At 42.7% G+C, this 23,599-nt stretch overlaps 1 protein-coding gene across 6 annotated transcripts in view; it reads left to right on the top strand.

The window, feature by feature from the left end:
- pacsin1 (protein kinase C and casein kinase substrate in neurons 1) overlaps positions 1–23,599 on the top strand; it is a 162,908-nt gene that overhangs the window by 20,342 nt on the left and 118,967 nt on the right. For 5 of the 6 annotated variants that reach the window (XM_004910694.3, XM_002938965.5, XM_004910692.4 and 2 more), the window contains one exon: positions 10,152–10,236. In XM_004910694.3, coding sequence (XP_004910751.1) covers positions 10,174–10,236 — 63 coding nt within the window. In that variant the 5' untranslated portion in view covers positions 10,152–10,173. Of the gene's footprint in view, positions 1–10,139; positions 10,237–23,599 lie in introns of all 6 variants that reach the window. The other variant, XM_031896856.1, reaches the window with a different exon arrangement.

The raw sequence follows: 23,599 nt of genomic DNA, 5'->3' as shown, positions 1-23,599 counted from the left end.
TGCTTTATTGCTACTTTACAAGAGATCTTTAACTCTTCAGGTCATAAACACTTCAGTTCACCTTATAATGATCTCCCAGGGCACAATGCATGGGGGTGTTCTAATAAGGGCTAAACTATGACCTCTATAATGAGTTGGCTGTCCATAATTTGTTTTTAAATTTGAGCAAATCGGTGCCTTTAGTGATCTGTAGGATAAAAGAGAGACTGTCTCAAAAGTAACACATTACATATCTCTTCTTGTCTTTATGCTACTTTATTGACTTCTCCTTTGCAGAGTCATGTAGCTTTCCCTCTACCCCCCCATAAGGTACCTCTTCCCAAGCTGTGAACACCACTGTTCCTCTTGGTTTTCCCATGTGGGTTGGCTTCATTCTGAAGAAATCTCCTTTCTAATCATCAAGTGCCTGACTACTCTAATCATCCTAGGACTTCCATGGTTAAGGCAGCACAGTCCAGCTATTGATTGGGTTTCCTGTTCCAGTTTTTTATGTCTCCTATGTATCTGATTCTCTGAGTGTTACAAGGACATCTTTGAGAAGAGGAATGCCGGCAGGGCCGGATTTGAGAATAGGGTGCCCGAGGCTGCCCCCTTTGAAATTCTTTAAAAGCCAGAGACTGAAACAAAGCATCTGCTTTGACATTCTTAAAGGCAAGTCCCATAAGCAATAAGAAAACTGAATCTGGTGAAGAAAAGTGCAGAGCAAGCCTGGCGTGAATTTAGTCTTTTGGTGGGGATAGTGATAGGTTTCACAAAACTCCCCAAAAGATGGCACCACTCCTCCAAGGCCAGCTTCATGACCAACACCTTACAGTTGACAATATTGTAGTATCTGTCAGCATGAGTTTCTTAAAGAAAAAGGCACCTAGGTGTAGAGGGCCTTGAAAATGGGTACGGAGATATAATGGCACCTACCCCAGAGTCAGAGGCATCAACTTAGATGATAAAAGGACAGGAAGTGTCAGGTGGACCAGAACAGGTGAAAGAAACTAAAAGAATGTTTCAGTCTCAAAAAAGTCTTTTGTGCTTCAGACAACCAGGAGGATTTTGACTCTTTGCAGAAAAGCACTCTAATGGGAATACCCACCCATTATCAATATATATAGGAAATTAAGACTACCATTCTACCAAGAAATGCCCTCCCCTTTAAGCAAAACAGAGATTGTTTGTCCATATATTGCAATATACTTCAAGCTGGCCTACTATATAAAAGTCATCCCCAGTCTGGCCAGTCCTACACTCACTTTCATCTGATTTATTAAAAATTGTACTGCTGGGGCATCTTGGAAGAGCCTTTTTGAGAAAATCCTCTGTAGATTTGTGCTTTTCCACCAAACTTACCAGCTAGTCTATATCGTTTGGGTCTCCTTGTCTAACCCAGCACTGGATCTTGGTAGGAAGAAATCTGATGTATTTGTCCATTGCCACTCAATGATCTGGGCAGTGCCAGGGTGTGCTTAAAGGAGAAGGAAAGGCTAATAAAGTGTTAATCTCAAACTACAGGTATACCTTCAGTTCTCTCAATAGTGCCCTTATGTCTCCCCATATTTCGCCTGTTCAGATGATCAGAAGCTTCATAGGAAAACAAAACGCGGAGCTATGTAAACAAAATTCCCATAATGCCATGCTCCTGCACCAAGACCAAGACCCCTGTACATGCAGAGTTTATGAGGAAGCTTCCTGCTATATGGCTCAGATCACACATTCCTAAGGGAGGGGGAGGGAGTTCTTAGCAGGGGCGGGCCAAGCCGACTGGGCTCTAGGCAACCCGGTCGGCCACAGGATATGGTGCTTAAAGGGTTACACAAGATAAATGTAAACAAGGCACCTGGGCCAGATGGAATACACCCTTGGGTACTGAGAGAGCTAGAGTCAGAATTACAGTGGCCCTTGTTTCTGATATTCTCAGACTCGCTTTCATCAGGTATGGTACTTAGGGATTGGAAGAAGCCGAATGTCATTCCTATATTTAAAAAGGGAGTAAGATCTCAGCCTGGCAATTATAGTCCTGTAAGTTTGACATCTTTAGTGGGCAAGTTTTTTGAAGGCTTGTTAAGGAATCACATACAAAATTATGTACTGGAGAATGGCATTATGAGCAGTAATCAGCATGGCTTTTTGAAGGACAGGTCATGTTAGACCAGCGGTTCTCAACCTGTGGGTCGGGACCCTTTTGGGGGTCGAACATCCCTATTACAGGGGTCGCCTAAGACCATCAGAAAACACATATTTCCGATGGTCTTAGGAATAATTTTATAGTTGGGGGTCACCACAACATAAGGGACTGTATTAAAGGGTCGCGGCATTAGGAAGGTTGAGAACCACTGTGTTAGACCAATCTAATTGCTTTTTATGATGAGGTAAGTAAGAGGCTGGACAGTGGGGATGCAGTAGATATAATCTATTTGGATTTTGCTAAAGCATTTGATACCGTTCCCCACAAATGACTGCTTTCTAAACTAAGGTCTATTGGTCTTAGTGAAGTCGTTTGCACATGGATAGAAAATTGGCTACAGGATCGGGTACAGAGGGTGGTTGTTAATGGTACATTCTCTACTTGGAATAAGGTTCTCAGTGGGGTCCCTCAGGGTTCTGTACTGGGTCCATTTTTGTTTAACTTGTTCATAAATGACTTAGGGGAGGGTATTACAAGCAATGTTTCAGTGTTTGCAGATGACACAAAACTCTGTAGACCAGCCAATTCTATCCAGGATGTGGCATCCTTGCAGCAGGATCTTGACCAACTGGCAATCTGGGCGGCTAAGTGGCAAATGAGATTTAATGTGGATAAATGTAAGGTCCATGCACCTGGGATGTAAAAATATGCAAGACACTTATAGCCTTAATGGCACTGCACTAGGCATATCCATAATGGAGAAGGACCTTGGAGACCTTGTAGATAATAAACTTGGCTGTAGCAAGCAATGTCAGGCAGCAGCTGCAAGGGCAAACAAAGTTTGAGCTGTATTAAAAGGGGTATAGATTCACGGGAGGAGGGGGTTATTCTTCCCCTTTACAGAGCACTGGTAAGGCCCCATCTAGAATATGCTGTTCAGTTCTGGTCTCCAGTGCTCAAACGGGACATTATTGAGTTAGAGAGGGTCCAGAGAAGGGCAACTAAGTTGGTAAAGGGTATGGAAAGTCTCAGTTATGAAGAAAGACTGGCCAAGTTGGGTCTGTTTACACTAGAGAAGAGGCGCTTAAGAGGTGACATAACTATGTATAAATATATAAGGGGATCATATAATAACCTAATGTTTTATTTACCAGTATGTCCTTCCAACGGACACGAGGGCACCCACTCCTTTTAGAAGAAGGGAGGTTCCATTTAAATATTCGGAAAGGATTTTTTACTGTGAGAGCTGTGAAGTTGTGGAATTCCCTCCCCGAATCAGTCGTGCTGGCTGATACATTATATAACTTTAAGAAGGGGCTGGATGGATTCTTAGCAAGTGAGGGAATAAAGGGTTATGGGAGATAGCACTTAGTACAAGTTGATCCAGGGACCGGTCCGATTGCCATCTTGGAGTCAGGAATGAATTTTTTCCCCTCTTCGGCAAATTAGAGAGGTTTCAAATGGGTTTTTTTGCCTTCCTCTGGATCAACTAAAAGGTAGGCAGGTTATATATAGTCATTATGGTTGAACGTGATGGACGTATGTCTTTTTTTCAACGCAACTTACTATGTTACCTCGCCCCTGCACCTGTGCATCGCTTCGTATCGCACCACCCCCGGCCCCCAGCCCCCGTGTGTTTGGCGCGCAGTTCGACAGCGGCGGAGGGGGGGTGCGTGACACGAAGCGCAACGGAGCACAGACTACAGAGGTAGGCAGGAGAGGCTCTTGTCTGGTGCCCCCCTTAATTGTTGCGCCCTAGGCAGCTGCCTCTTCTTCCTACCTCTAGTTCCGGCCCTTGTTCTTAGCATTCTTGTGGGAAGGGGGAGCAGGAGAGAGCTGCACAGACTCTGGCACAGGAATTAAGGTGACAAGGAATTATGTTTCTTTTAATAGAGGACTTAGTGCAGTGTTTCTGTGATTGGTTATGGCTGTATTTACATAGACCAGTCAGGATCAGGCAAAAGGGTAAAAAAATGGAATAACGGTCCAAAAAAAAAAAAAATGTAGAAAGTTGCAAGCCAAGTCCTATATTCGGCATTGATCTTGGGTCCTCAGCATCTATTTATTTAAAATTTTTGCGATAAACATGATGATGTCATGCAGCGCACTGACACAGAGGTGTTGCGGCAATGGCCGACGCCATTTTTGATACAAGTAGTTTTAGTCATTTCTGTATTAGTTGATTAAGGTCATAATTCTTGGATCTTGCTGGAAGGTCAGTCGAAAAAGACCAATTATGCAAAAGTTGGGACCGCAAATATCAATCCCCAAGCTATAATAGGTTCTTCACTTTTAGTTTAACATTAGTCCTTGGCATCCTGTTTAATTACATCATAGTAGTCCATTTGAGGTTCAGCAATTAGATATGGTGCCACTACCTCTTCCCACTGCTCTATTGGTAATCTTTCTCTCTCTGCAAATCCATTAAATATGCCTCAGTGTCATCTGCAGCGCTCATTTGTAGAGAATTCTATACCTTTTTGTAAGCAGATAATGGTGCCTGAAACATGGCAGTACCACCCTGTAGTTTTCTAGCCATGGCCTGGATTTCTTGTTGTTGTTTCTTGTTGTTTGAATGAGAGACTGTTATAAGAATAGGAGAGGACCTGAGTAGATAAATAAGTTATAAAAAGTGTCAATAACATTAGAATTCTAGCCTTACAGAGCAATAGTTTTTGGCTGCTGGGATCAGTGACCCCCCGTTTGAAATTTGGAAAGAGTCAGAAGAAGAAAGCAAATACCGTATATACTCGAGTATAAGCCGATCCGAATATAAGCCGAGGTACCTAATAAGACTGTAAAAACGTATTGACTCGAGTATAAGCCTAGGGTGGGAAATGCAGCAGCTACTGTGGCTATGAGCAGCTACTGTGGCTCCTGGATTGTTATACATGGAATTGCCACTGTGGTAATGTTGCTATAAGTTCTGGGCAATTGTACATAAATTTGACTTTTATTTACTTACTGAGTATGTATCAGTAAAATGTAATAGAGCTGCTAAAGCTTGAGTTTTCCAGCTGATGCATAACTCAGTAACTCATAAAATCCAGCCATTCAAAGTTGTAGAACTAATTTGATCTAAAGTGCCCAAAACTGCAATATCCACCTATGTGCAGGTCTTCCATCACAACAAACACTGGAGATATCAGCACAAAAAAGCATATTTTAGCGTTTTCGTGACAAAATCCACCGTGTGCACCGATTGGCTGATCCTTTGCTCGTTCGTGTACACAAATTCAGGGGCAGAGACAAACCATGTACCATTACATAGTACCTTAGACTTCACAAGTAAACCCGCGGGGAGGGTGTTGGAGGTGGTGCAGCGAATGCCAGCGCGTGAATGGGAGCACGCTGAGTGCTGGCGGCCAGGTACAGACGGGGGGGTGTGAGGCGTGCCGAGTGCTGACGGGCAGGTACACAGGGGGGGTTTGTGCGCCGAGTGCTGGCGGCCAGGTACACGGGGGGTGCGGCGTGCGCGCCTAGTGCTTGAGGCCAGGCACACACGGGAGGGAGGGGGGTTGGGTGGTGTTGCACAGCCTGCATTCACTCGAGTATAAGCCGAGCACAAGTTTTTAAGCACATTTTCCGTGCTGAAAAACTCAACTTATACTCGAGTATATAACGGTAATTTAAAATCTATAAGAAATAAACAATGACCAATTTAAAAGTTGGCCTTTCTATAATCTACTAAAAGTTAACTCGAAGGTGAACCACCCCATTTGACTTGATGTTGCTGTTTCAAGGCAACTTTACTGACCTCTGACTATGCATTGATTGGTTTCTTGCTGGTTTTTCTGTTGCATAGCCATGGCTTCCTCATGTCTTTTCTGCTGAGCTCTCAGAGCCTCCTGGTGACTGGCATTGGTTTGCTGTCGAACTTTTAACCATTTCACTGCCAGCCATTTTGGTCAAAGCGGAACTTGTATTGCCAGACAGTTTAACATTTTGCACTGTTTCACTTTAGGGGCCTTTCCTCGGGGAGACTTCGTTCACCCAGGAAAACAATATATCGTTTTTTTCAGGACAACCTAAGCTTTCAAAATATGGTAGAATTTTTGTGTAATTCCAATTCTGTAACAAGATATAGGCTTCTAAATGTCTAAAAATGGAAAAAAAAATTTCCATAATATAAACACACATACTAGAAACAGAAATTATTTTATGCAAGAATATACAACTGATTTGGAAAGTCCCATGTCTCCTGAACGTGCCAATACCAAATATATATAGTTTTAGGGAAATTTCTCACTTGTATAGGTCAAAAGCTCCCAGCAGTACACTACCAAATTTCCAAAGGACTGCTTCAGAAAGCTGCATACTTTGGATTTCAAGGCCAAAAATTCCACTGACAGAAGGTTTATCCCAGAAAATTGTACATTTTTGGAAAGAACAGATTCTGGGGAATCCAGAATAGGCACAACTGTCTGTCTACTCCAAACTATCAAGTCGCAATGCTTTCCTAAAGTTATTATTTTTTATCAAAATTTGTGAAATTTAAAAAAAAATTATAGTCTTCCAGTCTATAGTATCTTATCTCCTACAGGTCATAAAGTAACCAAATAAAACACCCTAAATGTGAACGCCAGGGGTCCACTGAACAGTTTGATGCCCAATATGTATAGGTTTACCTAAGTATGTGGCATGTAGGGGCCCCAATGTGAACATACCCCCATATGATCTATTATTTCAGCAAAATCGACACATTTACACCTTTTATGTGGGGTAAAGCTACAAAAACGTACACTCACCCCAGAAAGCCATATATTTTGGAAAGTACACATTCTCCCGAATCTATAATGGGTACACATTTCTTTTTGCTCCAAAGTACCAAGCCGTAAAGCTTTCCTAAGTTTGCAGATTTGTATGACATTTCATAAAATCGCATAAAAATGTTGCAATTTTCCGCATTTATCTCTCACAATTTCTTGATAAAGATCAGATAAAGGCAAATCACCCCAAATAGGAACACCTAAGGTCTACTGAACAGTTTGATGCCCCATATGCAAGAGATTTTCCAAAGTCTGCGGTATGTACTGACCCCAAAATGAAAATAGCGCATACGGATTTCTTGCCTGCCAACTCAGCTTTTGCATACAGAGCCCCCTGACAGCGTATTATGAGCAGTAACACCCCCTAACTATACAGAGACCCCCAGAAAACCATATATTTTTGTAAAGTACACATTCTCATGAATTCAAAATAGGTAAACTTATTTTTGTACACCAAAGTTACACACGGCAAAGCTATGCTAAAAACAGAGCAGGAACACTTATACAGGGATAAAAATGCGATTAAACAAAATCAGTGAAACAACAAAATAAGTCACACAACAGTGTAATTAGTGGTCAGAATATCTGATCCAATAGTCACGCTGTCAAAATAAACAGTTGTTAGGGAAAAGAAACTAAAAACAAAGTGGTAAAAAAAAATGTATGTATACATGTGTGTGAACATATGTAAAAGTTGTGTGACAGTGTGTATATGAGTGTATATAAATGTATATAAGTGTGCAAAATGAAAAAAAAAACTACTATATTGTGTTGTAAGTGTGTGCAAATGTATGTAAGTGTGTGTAAATGTATGTAAGTGTGTGTGTGAGTGTGTAAGTGCAAAAAAAAAAGCAATCTTACCTGTCCTGAAGCAGGGATCGCTGCTCTGTCCTCAACGCTGCAGTCCTGGAGCAGGAAGTAGTAGTAGTAGTAGAGGCCGGCGTTGGGGGGAAGCAGGAACCAGGAAGAAGTAGCAGACGCGATGCAATCGCATCTGCTGCTTCTAGGATGGTCCTGCGACGATCGTAGGACCATCATGACAGCCCCCCTGGCAGCCCAGGGGGCTGTCATCGCTAGAAACTGTCTGCAGCGGCGGCACACGTGAGTGAGTAGCCTTTATCTGCCGACGACGTATGAGACACGCCGTTGGCGGTTAAAGCCTTTTTCTGCCACGACGTATCTCATACGTCATTGGCAGTAAAAGAGTTAAAGCTTCCTGGTAATTGGCATTAGTTTCTTCATTCATAGGTGGAGGGTCTATTTTGTTTCGGGAGGATGGGCCATACATAGACTGACAAAGCTATTTTGAGACTTAGTGGGTTCGCTGCTGGCATAAAAAATGGACCGCTCAACTATCTCTTGCAGTTTCCACCAATTCTGCACAGGGATACTGTGCAAAAGTGCAGGTGGGGGTGCTTTTTTCACCCTAAAATGCATAAGATGTAAAAGTATTTATACATGTACTTCTGTGAGGGGTCCTTCATTTATTTGTGTTTCTGATCCGTTAGCTTAGATGTGTTTTAGTTAGTTTTATAGTGAGAAAGTCAGTGGGCACATTATTTACAGTCAAATGCAGTCTGTATTTACAAAACCAGCACATTCTATGCAGTGAGATGTAGTGGGTACTGAGGCAAATATTCAGGCATGCCCTGGCACTATAACATTGGCACTGAAACACAGCATTGGTTTGTTTTCCAGCTATGCGATCTCATGAGGGCTTCACTGTAACTAGCTAGAAATGAACAAAATAGTGACAAAAGTAAGAGAAAGAAAAAACAACAAATATATAAATGCACAATTAGCTTTTTTTTCAAGGGGAAAGAGTTAAAATTAGGACTGGAACAAGGGTGATAGGAATATTATAGATGCCAGGTGACAAAATTTCAGCTAGTGATTCAGCATTTAGAACATATACCGTAAAATACCTGTGGGAGTGGAATTATATCTGCAGCAAAAGAGTTGGTGAGGTTCTTAGGTAAAGTTTACAGCCTGCAGATCCTTCTTATCAGTCTTCATTTTTGCACTGCCTTCAGTTTGTAATATCTCCTCAGCCCTGCATACATCTTTACCTTGATTGGTTAATGTTACTGTCTGTCAAGAGAGCTTTGCTTTGATTGGAGAAGAACACAACTGAACTGGAGCTTGCAGGAAAGAGGAATGCAAGATTTCCCCCATAGTAAAGGTTCCAGAGCAGTGCAGAAACAGAGTGAGGTTTTTTATTTTAAGGTGCCAAGCAGGTTTAGGGAGGCTTAGCCTCCCCTAGCCTTATTGAAAATCTGCATATAAATGGCCCATTTAAACTGATTTGTTCTTATGAGGCAGTATTAACAGGAAAGGAATACTATAATTTTTTGCACTGATTATTTGCTTTATGCAGGTTAGGCTTGCTTTTGTATATATTTATTTTAGATATATAAATACCTCTTTACCTTGCCTCTTTTATCGCTCAGTATTTGTATGTTATTTCTATGTTTAAGGTACAGCACAGCAGTGCAGAATATGTTGGTGCTTTCTTAATACTTGTTCATAACCAATCTTTTAAATTCCTTGAAAAGTAGAATTACTGTAAATGTTTTAGACAATACAATGCCTGAAATATGAGAAGTCTTACATGTAAACGAACAACAAAGAAGACCTTACTCGCACACCCTTACTCCACCAAATAACAACGCTCGGTGCACACTGCTGGGGGGGAAAAAAAGCACTGGCACTCAGAGCTGCAAACGGGACTAGCCCTTTCAAAAGTCTTTATTGCGGAGGTGCAATAAAGCAATAAAGACTTTTTAAAGGGCTAGTCCCGTTTGCAGCTCTGAGTGCCAGTGCTTTTTTGCTACTTGAAATATGAAAAGTGTAATATACAGTGTGCTCTTTATAATAAAAAAGGAGACATCTCAAATTGTGCCTGGAATTGTCAAACTGAAAATCTATTTATTAACTTTATGGGTAAAGCTTATGTTAATTTGTGGTTAGAATATTGGCCACGAAAAACAGCCTTGTTATGTGTACTGTGCTGATTGTAGTAGGTGTGTCTTACCATCTAAGCACAAACGGTTCAGAGTCTAACCTCTGACCTTTGTTCTATGCTTTATAATTTGGATAGCAGAAACAAAATAGTGCAGGAAAAACTAAACTAAACCAAGATGATTTCAGTTTAAGGTTTAGTTTCCTTTGGTCATACATTACAGGCATATTCAATATTGTTATTGCAGCAATAATCAAAAAGGCACTTATTGTTATTACCGTCTAACCTCCAGTTTACCCTGCAGTGTATGAAGGACAAAGGACAATATGTCAGGGTCTTACGATGAGATGGCTGTTTCACTGGAGGATACAACCGACAGCTTCTGGGAGGTATGTAATTGTGTTTGTGACATGAAAAGTTAGATACTTTTTTGCATTGGTATAAAATATGGTCATGATATTATACTAAAATATTAAGACAATGCTAAGTTTAGCATATGTAGATAAGATTGTGTCACATGGAGGCATTAGAGATGGATTACTGTTTCAAGCACTTGTGTATGTGGTATATTGCACTTCCTACCTTCCTGACAGTTTTCTAACCTCTATTAATAATAAATATAAAGTCAGTATGGGGGGGGGGGGGGCTTTCTGGGGGTTACAATAAAACACACTGAATATTGCTGTATGCCCAAGTTTTTTAACTAATGCTGTCAATTGTATGTCAAAAACAAAAGGAGCTCTTTCTGTGAAGAGCTCTTATCTCACATTGATAAATTTGCCCTTTAAAGCCATTAAAACCAGTAATCCTCATTTAAAGGGACAGTAACACCAAAAAATGAAAGTGTATAAAAGTAATTACTTTATAATGTAATGCTGCCCTGTACTGGTACAACTGGTGTGTTTTCCTTAGAAAGACTACTATAGTTTATATAATAAAGCTTCTGTGTAGCCATGGGGGCAGCCATTTACAGGAGAAAAGGCACAGGCTACTTAGCAGATAACAGATAAAACCCCATTATATTCTACAAAGCTTATCTGTTATCTGATATGTGCCTGTGCCTTTTCTCCTTTTTCCCAGCTTCAATGGCTGCCCCCATGTTGACATAGCAGCTCATTTATATAAACTATAGTAGCGTTTCTGTTGCAAACTTACCAGTTTTAGCAGCGCAGGGCAACTGTACATTATATTTTAATTACTTTAAAACACTTTAATTTTTTGGTGTTACTGTTCCTTTAAGATTGGTGCTGCAGAATATACAGTGAAAGAATGGACTCAAACAATCATCGCTTTGCACTTTGCAGTCTGCCCTTTACTTAGATCCATGGGTACAGGAGTTTAAGCTTAAGAATAGAAAGGCTAAAACCAGAATGTTTCATATGAATATAGCACACATAGGCAATGAATAAAGAAGATTTAGAAAAAGGGGATTAAATGTTATATTAAAATATATATTTATTTATTAAAGCCTTCTGCTGTTTGCTTACACAGTACATGTTGCACTCGATGGCTTTTATAAATGAACTCTAGTGTCCCAGAAAACAAAGCAATATTACTTTAAAATGCAAGGCTTATAAAAAAGGTAATATATACTTATGTATAGGTGAGCACAATTAATAGGTCTTGTGTTGAAATTTGTCGTGCACAAAAGAAATGCAAATTAAACCCTTGCCACGTTGGGCTCTAATTAAACACAGGATTTAAGACTAGGACTGGTCCCCTACTTGGATTCAGGGCTGCTATCAGATCTAACCTGCTAATTTTTTTCCAGGTAGCACATTCTAGGGGAATGAATCCACTCAGGACCGCTGTACATTAGGAAGTAAGGAGAATATATCGGTCTTCAAAATCAGCTCAGGGTGCTGTTCGTGCATGCGCAGTGGGGGGGGGGGGAAGTGACGAATTGGGGTGGCCTTGGGGGGGCCCAGATAATAAATCCGGCACTGCCCACAGTCTGCCCTTACTGACTAGCTACCTTTCACCTTTTCATGTGAGCCTGGTACCATTTTCCTAACTTACCTAGTCCTAGCAGGGTGAAGCCTCCCTCCTCATCTGACTTTGAAGTCTTCCTTATATTGGCTTCTATAGGGGAATTCCCCTACACATCAACCTTAAAGGTTGGTGCCACTTATTGACTGAATTGATTATTGCCTTTTTACAATTTAGATAAAATAAATATTCACCTCTTTGCTTATGCCCATAAAGACCCCTGTAGGGTTTTGACTGCTGCTATAAATACACCGCTTCTGATTCAATAGCATTCTCTTTTTCATTGGTTCTGGTAAGGCCTTACCTTTAGTAGTGTGGTTTAGGGCTCCAGTCCCTAATGTAAGTGAGATCAGACATACAGACAGTCCTTTAGGTGAATAACGTCCATTGTATTATATACAGTTACTGGTATCCAGCAGGAGCATAAACAAAACAAAAGTAAACAAAACCCTTACCACACTTGGGCTCTAACTAATACATAGGGTGCTTTCCCTCTCTATTACCAGTCCCCTACTGGGATTGCCAGCTAAACCAGACCATTTGATCATCACTGAGTTGTCCCCTTTTGTAAGGTCTGTTAGAGGAGCTGCAATGGAAGCAAAGTTATGCACAAATCTGCGATAGTAGCCTACTAGCCCCAGGAAAGCACAAACTTGCTTCTTAGTCACTGGTTGGGGCTACTTTTGTATTGCCTCTACTTTATTTATTTGAGGCTGTATTACCCCTCTTCCAATCACATAGCCTAAGTACTTGGCCTCTTCCATCCCTATTGCGCACTTTTTAGGGTTGGCAGTAAGTCCAGCTTCTCGTATTGAATCTAGCACCACCTGCACTTTTGCTAAGTGAAACTCCAAGTCGGTGCTAAAGATGACTACATCATTTAAATAAGCTGAAGCATAGGGTTTATGTGGCTTAAGGACCCGATCCATTAACCTTTGGAACGTTGCAGGGGCCCCATGTAAAACAAAGGGTAACAACTTGTACTGAAAAAGACCCTCTGAGGTAGAGAAGGCTGTCTTTTCCTTAGCCTGTTCAGTTAAAGGTACCTGCCAATAACCTTTAGTGAGATCTAAAGTGGTGAGGTACCTAGCAGCGCCCAGCCTATGAATAAGTTCATCTACCCTGGGCATGGGGTAGGCTTCAAATTTTGAAACCTCATTCAATTTACGGAAGTCATTGCAGAACCGCAGACTTCCATCAGGCTTAGGAATCAAAACAATGGGACTAGACCAATCACTGTGGGACTCCTCAATTACCCCCAGTTCCAACATTTTCCTCACCTCTTCGGAGACTGCCTGTCTCCGTGCCTCAGGGATCCGGTAGGGCTTCACGTTTACCTTTACCTGGGGTTCAGTAACAACATCATGTTTAATGAGATTGATTCTCCCAGGAAGGTCAGAAAAGACATCCCTGTTTCTCATCAAAAATTATTTTACTTCCTGTTTTTGTGAAACAGACAGGGTTTCTGCAATTTTTAATTCAGGAATCAGATTATCTCCATGGGGCAAAGGTACTGGCTCTGATGCAAGGACCTCTTGCTGCCTCCATGGCTTTAACAAATTCACGTGATAAAGTTGAATTTGTTTCCTTTAATCAGGTTGTCTTACTTTATAGTTCACCTCACCCACCTTTTCGACAGTTTTATATGGCCCCTGACATTTGGCTAGGAACTTACTCTCAACTGTGGGAGCAAGTACCAACACTCTGTCCCCAGGATTAAAGGTCCTTACTGTTGCAGACCTGTTGTAAACCCTAAGAGGGGCCTGGATGAGTTCTTGAACAATCAGAATATCCAAGGCTATTGTGATACTAATATCTACAGTTAGTATTAGTGGTTGTATATATAGGTTATGTATGTGAGTGTATAGATTGGTAGGTGTGGGTTGTGTGTTCTGGGTTTACTTGGATGGGTTGAACTTGATGGACTCTGGTCTTTTTTTAACCCTATGTAACTATGGTTCAGGATCATGCATGGGAACTCTGTTTCTGCCCCAGGGAATTGGGGTTCCCCATTTATTTCTTTTACACCCTCTCGGGCCTTGCACAGAGTTGGGTCCCTCATATGGGCAGTACAAAAATTGTCTCTGGACACCTCTAAGTCAGGTACCACGTCACCCTGTACTTCCTCTTCCAGGCCAGAAAACACTTCTAGGGGTGAGGAAATATCAGGGGTTACCCCCAACCTCTCCAGCACTATCACCGGATGTAAAGGGTTCTGGGGACAAGTCAGGCTTCTCTGCCTTCCTTGGGGACCCTTTTTCAGAGTTACTCCCTCCACCCCACAGCTGCCAAAACAACGGAAAATCTCTTCCCAGTATCACAAGCATGCATTAGGTTTTTAACCACCCCAACCTGATACTTAACATTTCCACATGGGGTTTCAATCATAACCACAGCAGTTGGATAGTCCTTTGTGTCCCCGTGTATGCACATAACCCCAACCTGTGAGTTCAGAGAGTCAGTTGTGTCCACCAAACTGGCATGAACTAAGGTTACCAAACTCCCCGAATCCAGGAGAGCGGATACCTGCTCTCCTTTTATGCCTGCCAGGAAAAACTTTTACCAGTCTCTTCCTGCTGGGAAGCAAGGCATGCAGGGTGTGCATACAGGGACTTCCGTCTTCCCCAGCTACAGTCCATAGGCTCTGTTGTTAGAGGGCAGTTAGCTGCAATATGACCAAACTCTCTACAGCGGAAGCATTGTACCCCCCTTCTCTCTCTATCAGAGGCCTCTTGCCCCTGACTGGGCACGACTCTAGGCTTGGCGCCTGAATTAAGTCCAGTGGCCATACCAGAGTTTCTGTCCCTGTTACTTTGGGAAACCACCCCTTTAAGAATTGGAACAGTCTTACCAGGATTCTCCTGCAGTCTCTGAGCCTTGCCAGGGCGCTGTGGGGAAGTTCCTTCTCCAAAGTAACCCTCCATAGCCACAAACCTCTCCACCATCTTGGTCATATCTTGGGGGTCTGCCTGGCCAACTCACCGCTGGAGATCCCGTGGTAGAGCTTTCCGGTACCGTTCTATGACGATCCTCTCCACTACTGGATCGGCCGTGTTGAGGTCAGGCTGCAGCCACTTTCTTGTGAGATACAAAAGGTCATGCATTTGCGCCCGTGTAGACTTGCCTCTGGTGTAAACCCAGTCATTAAACCGTTTGGCATGAACCGCCAAAGTGACTCCAAGGTGGACCAGGATTTCCTCTTTCAATTTATTATAGTTATGTGAGTCCTGTTCCTTCAGGTCATAGTACACCTTTTGGGGTTCGCCTGTCAAGTAAGGGGCTACCACCTCTGCCCATTCTTCTGGCGGTAACTTTTCCCCTGCTGCAACTCTCTCAAACACAGCCAGGTAGGCCTCCACATCATCCGCTGGCGTGACCTCTGCCCATTCTTCTGGCGGTAACTTTTCCCCTGCTGCAACTCTCTCAAACACAGCCAGGTAGGCCTCCACATCATCCGCTGGCGTGATCTTTTGAAGAGACCTTTGCACAGCTTTGCGGATATTTATTGGTGCTTGCATCAGGGCGGTACTACCCTGTAACCTCTCAGCCAGTTCTTGGATACACTGCTGTAAATGCAAGGTCATTTGCTGCTGTTGTTCCAAAGTAACTTTACTGGCTTCCGCTTGCGCATTAATTTGTGCAATCAACAGCTGATTAGTTTGTTGCTGGTTGGCATTACTCTACTGCATCTCCTTTAATATCTCCTCCATTTTAGTTTTGGAGATAGAAATAAAAAAAACCTCACCTTTAAGAGTGTCTCTTTAAATTTTTGCCTTCACTATTTCCAAGACAAAATAGCCTTTCCCCAGCATCTCCACCATATGTAAGCGAGATCAGACATACAGACAGTCCTTTAGGTGAATAACGTCCATTTTATTATATACAGTTACTGACTCTGGTATCCAGCAGGAGCATAAACAAAACAAAAGTAAACAAAACCCTTGCTGCACTTGGCCCTAACCAATACATAGGGTGCAGGCATATCTAGCCTGATAATTATTCCCCAGGTGAGACTCCCTTGGGGAATTAACCCACTCAGCACCGCTATACATGAGGGAGTAGGAGATGAACCTAGGGGAAATATACCTCCCTTCCACCTGTTTATCTGATACCGGTTCACACTAAGAAGGACATTAATGAGCTGGAGAGAGTGCAACTAAACTGGTAAAGGGGATGGAAGATTTAAACTATGAGGTTAGACTGTCAAGGTTGGGGTTTTCTTCTTTGGAAAAAAAGGTGCTTGCAAGGGGACATGATTATATTAGAGGGGGTTATAGACAGTTAAGGGATGCTCTTTTTTCCCATAAAAATTAGCAACAATGACATGCAGACATGGGTGTTTGGACCACTGCTGTTATCCACTGGAGGGCAGTGGGAGTTAAAATGCTCATGTTTAAGGGGAAAAGGCACACAAGGCAGATTGTCAGCCTGTGGATAAGTGCAGGCTGACATTTGCCCCTATGCTTAGAAAATCTTCTATTTTTGCCTGCACCCAGAACCAATAAATTCCCCTGGGTGCAGGCACACACAGCTGATATCCTCCAAAAAACACCAAGTCTTCTGTTTGCGGATACCGGTGCGTGCGCCTGCACGAGGGTGGGTTCAGTGGTTCCAAATGCAGGCACAACTAGAGAATGGTTTATACTTTTTTTATATATGTTTATTAAACTGCTGGTCTTTGTGGAGACCCAGAGGGTTAATAGCTCCTGTGGCTTTAAATCCCACTTTCTAGTTACTAGGCAGAAGCAACTGTATCTAGGTTAATTTACATATCTATGCTATTGGCCCATAGGTTTAGTGACCACTTCATGTCACACTTCAATATAGTGCTTAGAAAGGGGTGGCACCACGTCTTTGGCCTTCATCTTCTGACCCAGGTGAATGTGTCTAGGGAGCCTGGGATCAGCAAGTCCCAGTAAAAGTTCTGCCCTAGAGGAACAACCCTTCTAGTGAAAAGTGAGACTACAGGGACCCCCTGAATGAGATAAAGTCAATTACAGGACTAGCTTTGTAATTGTGTCTTCTAGGAACAGAACATAAGATAGATCGGAACAGCTAGAAAGAGCAGGCTGTGCACCAACAAGGATTCATAGCTGGAGGTATCTCTACCCTTGCTTGTGTAGGGACCGTAATACTATAGGGGGATCCTGACCACATTCGCTAGAAACCCTAAAAGGTGAACCTTAACCTTTAATTGCTGCCTCTGTATTAATTGTATTTGACATCTATTTCAATACTGCCTCTATTGGCTTTGTGAGTATAACCCTGTGGTACATTGACAATAAAGCCTCCCTCTGGTAACTTTGCACTTGTCCACATTGAACCTCATTTTCCAGTTTCCTGCCCAGTTTTACAATGTTGTCAAATAGCTTTGCAAAGTGGCAACATCCTGCATATGGAACTTATTGTTTTGCACAATTTAGTGTCATCAGCAAAAATAGAAACAGTACTTTCTATGCCCACCTCCAGATCATTAATAAACAAGTTAAAAAGCAAAGGACCAAGGACTGACCCCTGCGGTACTCTACTAACAACACTGGTCCAAAGTTCCAAAGTTATAAAATGTTCAATTTACCACCACTATTTGTAATCTTTGCTTGAGCTAGTTCTCTATCCAATTACAAATGTTCTAGGCCAATATTCTTCAGTTTGATCATTCTGTGAGGTATGTATGTATGTATATCTTTATTTATAAAGCGCTACTTATGTACACAGCGCTGTACAGTAGAGTACATTAATACAAACAGGGTGTTAATAAGATAATAAGATAAATACAAAGATTGGAGGGCTTTGAAAGTTGGAGAAGTTTGTAAGATATTCTTTCTTTGTTTAATAGGAAGCCACGATAAGGACTTTAGCAGGGGAAGGGCCTGAACTCTCCTGGATGAGAGGAGGAGAATTCTGGCAGCAGTATTTAATATAGACTGTAGGGGGGAAAGATGGGAGTTAAGCTGGCCATACACGTGGCGATCTCACGATGTTTCGTACGACCGTCGGTCGCACGAAACATCGTCAGATCCGCCACACACCATTCAGGGCTGAATCGGCAGGTAAGGAGGTAGAAACAATAGGATTTCTACCTCCTTCTGCCGATTCAGCTCTGAAGGGAGAATTTTGGTCAGGCGCCTTCTATGGCGCCCGATCAAAATTTTCTAACCTGGCCGATCGGCGAGTCGACCGATATCAGCAGCTTCCTGCGATATCGGTCGGCTCGCTGACATGCCATACACGCACCGATTATCGTACGAAACGAGGTTTCGTACGATAATATCGGTGCGTGTATGGCCACCTTTAGGGAGGCCGGTTAATAGCAGGTTGCAGTAGTCCAGTCGTGACAGGATGAGAGCATGCATGAGCAGCTTAGCTGTTGCAGTAGAAAGAAAGGGACGAATTTTGGCAATATTGCGTAAGAAAAAGTGACAGGTTTTGACAGTGGTGTTAATGTGGTTAGAAAAGGAGAGACTGGAGTCAAAGATCACCCCCAAACAACGCGCCGAATCGACAGGGTTGATGAGGGTGCCATCAATAGAGATAGAAAAGGGGGGGGGGGTAGGACCAGGCTTAGGCGGAAAGATCATTAGTTCAGTTTTTGTTAGGTTGAGTTTGAGGTGGCGTTGGTTCATCCAGTTAGAGATAGCCAGGAGGCAGTTAGAGATTTGAGTCTCAGTTTCAACTGTTAACGAAGGGGTCGACAGATAAATTTGGATATCATCAGCATACAGATGGTATTTGAAGCCAAATGAACGGATAAGATCTCCCAAAGACAGCGTGTAAAGGGAGAACAACAACGGCCCAAGTACAGAGCCTTGGGGTACCCCCACATTAAGAGGAACTGGAGATGAGGTTTTGTTAGCGTAGGAGACAGTGAAAGAACGGTTAGAGAGATAAGAAGAGATCCAGGGTGCAGCCTGACTACGGAGACCAATCGAATGCAGAATTTGCATCGGGAGGGAGTGGTCAACCGTATCAAATGCAGCCAATAGATCTAGGAGGATTAGTATGGAAAAGTGACCTTTGGCTTTGACAACCTGAAGATCGTTTGTAACTCTGCACAAGGCTGTTTCAGTAGAGTGCGCAGGCCAAAAACCAGATTACAGAGGGTCTAATAAATTATGGGCATTAAGAAAGTTAGTGATACGGGAGAAGACAATACGCTCTAAGATTTTGGAGGCAAGCGGTAGAAGTGAGACAGGGCGGTAGTTAGAGAGACAGGACGGGTCCAGCTGGGCCTTTTTTAGGATGGGCTTGACACAGGCCTGTTTGACGGAAGAGGGGAAGCTTCCAGAGGTCAGAGAAGAGTTAAAGATGTGAGTAAGAGCCGGAGTAAGTTCAGGAATGCAGTGTTTAAGCAGAGAGGAAGGCATAGGGTCAAGAGAGCAAGTGGTGAGCGGAACCGACAAAAGAAGATGGGAGACTTCGGAGACAGTTACGGGACCAAAAGAGTTAAGACATGCAGAGGGGGGCCGAGGAAGGAGGAGCTGGTTAGTAGAGGGGGAATCGGATTGCTGAGTTCTTCATGAACAAAGTGGAGTCCATCCGCAAAGTCCTGGGGAGAGTGCATAGGGTGAGGTAATGGAGTCTGTGAGGGACGCAGAAGGGTATTGAAAATAGAAAACAGGCGTTGTGGGTTGGATTTATTGTGGTTTATGAGGGTGTTATAGTATTCCTGTTTAGCCTTCGACAGGGCAGAATTGAGGCAGGCCAAAAGGAATTTATAATGGATAAAGTCTGCTTGCGTACGGGATTTCCTCCACATACGTTCCGCAGACCTCGTACAGGAGCGTAAGAATTTGGTGTGCACATTCAGCCACGGGCGTGGGTTTTGAACCCGAGTACGCTTAGGCTGATGAGGTGCAAATAGGTCAATGGTGGAGGCAAGTATACTGTTGTACTTGCTAACCAGGGTATCAGGGTCTGACATCTTATGAAAGGAGGAGAGACTGAACCTGAAAGAGGAAGCTAAGGCCGGGAGATCTACATCGCGTGTATTTCTAATTAATACAGTGGGGGAAGGAGCAGGTTGGGAACGAGAGTGAGAGACATAAAATGGAACCAGGTGATGGTCAGAGAAGGGGAAGGGGACAATGTTAAAATCAGAAAGGGACAGATTTTTAGTAAAGACTAAATCCAGAAAGTGACCATCCTTATGAGTCGGAGCATTTGTCCACTGCTGGAGTTCAAAGGAGGAGGTTAGGCGGAGAAAACGTGAGGGCCAGGGTTGCGAGGGTTCATCAATGTGGGAGTTGAAATCCCCAAGGATGATTGCAGGGCCGTCAGTAGAGAGGAAAAAGGAGAGCCAGGTTTCAAAATCAGAGAGGAAGGTAGCAGGGGAGTAGGCTGACGGGGGCCTGTAAATGACAGCCACCCGTACAGAGAGAGGATGGAAGATTTGAAGTGCATGCACCTCAAATGAGTTAAAAGAAAAAGCTGGTGGAATAGGAATAGGTGTAAACCGACAACGGGAGGAGAGGAGAATTCCAACTCCCCCACCACGTCCAGTGGTCCGGGGGGGTGTGTGAGAAAGACAGACCGCCATGAGAGAGCGCTGCTTCAGTGGCGGTGTCATCCTGCAAGAGCCAGGTTTCTGATAGCGCGAGGAGATGAAATGATTTAGAGCAGAACAGATCGTGGATTAGTGTAGCTTTGTTAGTTACGGAACGGACATTAAGAAGGGCACAGGAAAACGGGAGGCAGGATGAGGGAAGAGTGGGAACCTGAATAAGGTTAGAAACAGCAGAGCGACAGGTTTTAGGCATGGGGACAGAAGGACGAGGACAGATATAAGTAGGTATGGAGCAGGGCTCGGGGTTTGGAGAGACGTCCCCTGCAGCCAGCAATAGTAGGAAGAGGAGTGAAAAGACGTGAGCAGAGGATTTTAAATGATTGTGCCTCCGCATACGGACAGTAACCGGGGGACAGAGGTGTTGAAAGTAGTTATAGAGGGTAAAGGAGCTGGAATATGTAGATGGGAGCAGGGAGGAGGATATTTGTATGGAGTATGGACAGACAACAGGGGGGTTAAAGGAAGAGACTACCTTAGGGAGCACCATGCATACAATCAACAGGAATGAAGTGAGTTTTGTCATTTTCAGGCGGAGTCCCAGATGGAGTACGTTCAATGCTGTTTCAACTGCTGTCCAACTCTGTCTAACTCATTAAAGTATACTTAAATTTACTATAGTTTAAGTTGCTATATTGCCGAGCTGCTACCCCCAGCCGAGCTGCTCCAGAGGTACTGTATTAAATGCTTTAGCAAAGTCCAAGTAGATGGCACCAACTGCCATTCCAGCATTGAGGTTCCTGCTCACCTCCTCATGAAAGGCAACTAAATTAGTCTGGCAAGATCTGTTACGCATAAAACCACGCTGGCACAAACTTATAGTATTGTGAACTGCAATGTATTCAAGTAACCTATCCCTTTTTACCCCTTCCAAAAGCTTTCCTACTACTGTTGTCAGACTAACAGGCCTATAGTTTTCAGGCTGAGAATGGGATCGCTTTTTAAATAACGGCACTACATTAGCAATTCGCCAGTCTCTCAGCACCATGCCAGACCTCAATGAATCCTGAAAAATTAAGTGAAGAGGCTTGACAATCACAGCACTAAGCTCATTTAATACCCTGGGATGACTACCATCCGGTCCTGGACCTTTGTTTACCTTTACATGTTCGAGTCTCTAGAATTTTCTCCCAAGTGACCCATGCATCAGTAGCTATATTACTTGAACTGGGCATATTAAAAGGGAAGCCTTCATTAGCTGGCTCCTCAGATGTATAGACAGATGAAAAATAAGAGTTCAAAATTTCTGCTTTTTCCCTGTTCTCATCAACCAATTTACCCCCCTGTGATAATAAGGTTCCCACCCCTTCTTGCTTCATTTTTTTACTATTCACATAAGTCAAAAATTTTTACTCCTAACTGCAATACCCCTTTCCATCTCAATTTTAGTTTGCCTGATCGCTTTTTTGCATGCTTAATTTTCTTCTTTGTACCTGATGAATGTTTCTGCTGTCCCAGCTAACTTGAAAGCTTTAAAAGCATGTTTTTTCTTACCAACCATGACACTAACACTTTTATTTAGCCATAAAGGTTTTGCTTTGCGATGCCTCTCCTTGCTTATAAGGGGAATGTACTGATCTGTATACTTGCTAAGCAATATTTTAAAGATGTTCCATTTTCCTTCTGTGTCTAACCTTATGAAAAGCCTTTCCCAGTTGAGACATTGCAGAAATGCCCTTATACTGGCATAGTCTGTACATCTAAATTCTAGCGTTTTAGTTAATCCCTTATAGAGCTGTGTCTGCAGCATTATCTCAAAGGAGACCATCTTATGATCACTGTTCCCCAAATGCTCACCCACACAAGTGTTAGAGATGAGTTCAGTATTATTAGATATTACCAGGTCCAAAATAAAGTCATTCCTAGTAGGTTCTTGAACTGCCTGAAATAAAAAAGTTGGCATTTAGCATATTTACAAACCTACTAGCTTTTTCTGCCACACCATTACTCCAGTCAATGTCCAGATAATTAGAGCCTCCATTTGCAATAGTAGCTGGGCCTCATCCCCCTCACTTATACGGGGTGGTTTATAGGATACACCAATGAGCATTTTCTTTGTAACCTTTAGCCCTGCTGAAATTTCTACCCAAAGAGATTCTACATTTTCCTTGGTAATGTGTTTATTACATGGCTTTAAATCTGACTTTGCATAGACAAACCCCTCCACCCTTTTTAAGTTTGTAACCATTTAAATTCACAGCCCAGTCGCATTTTTCATCCCACCAGGCCTCAGTGATACCAATGAAATCATTATTTAAATACATGCATTAGCCTGCAGCTTCCCTAATTTACCTGGCAAGCTTTGTGCACTAGCCAGCATGCAGCGGAGATTACATAGTAACATGATTACATAGTAACATAATAACATAGTAAGTTAAAAAAGATGTACGTCCATCACGTTCAACCATAATGCCTATATATACAGTATAACCTACCTAACTGCTAGTTGATCCAGAGGAAGGCAAAAAACCCCATCTGAAGCCCCCCCCTAATTTGCAGCAGAGGGGAAAAAAATCCTTCCTGAATCCAAGATGGCCATCGGACCAGTCCCTGGATCAACTTGTATTAAGACCTATCTCCCATAACCTTGTATTCCCTCACTTGCTAAAAAGCCATCCAACCCCTTCTTAAAGCTATATAATGTATCAGCCAGTACAACTGATTCGGGGAGGGAATTCCACAACTTAAAAGCTCTCCCAGTAAAAAATACTTTCCGAATATTTAAAGGGAACCTCCCTTCTTCTAAACGGAGTGTGTGCCCTTGTGTCCTTTGGAAGGACCTACTTATAAATAAAACATTAGAGAGGTTATTATATGATCCCCTTATATATTTATACATAGTTATCATGTCACCTCTTAAGTGCCTCTTCTCCAGTGTAAACAGACCCAACTTGGCCAGTCTTTCTTCATAACTGAGACTTTCCATACCCTTTACCAGCTTAATTGCCCTTCTCTGGACCCTCTCTAATTCAAAAATGTCCCTTTTGAGCACTGGAGACCAAAACTGAACAGCATATTCTAGATGGGGCCTTAACAGCGCTCTGTAAAGTAGAAGAATTACACCCTCCTCCCATGAATCTATGCCCCTTTTAATACAGCTCAGAACCTTGTTTGCCTGGCTTTGCTTGCTACAGCCAAGTTTATTATCTACAAGGACCCCAAGGTCCTTCTCCATTATGGATTTGCCTAGTGCAGTCCCATTA

The sequence above is a fragment of the Xenopus tropicalis genome, chromosome 2, assembly GCF_000004195.4.
Source record: "Xenopus tropicalis strain Nigerian chromosome 2, UCB_Xtro_10.0, whole genome shotgun sequence".
NCBI classification, from domain to species: Eukaryota; Metazoa; Chordata; class Amphibia; order Anura; family Pipidae; genus Xenopus; species Xenopus tropicalis.
This window is presented reverse-complemented; position numbering and strand designations above follow the sequence as displayed.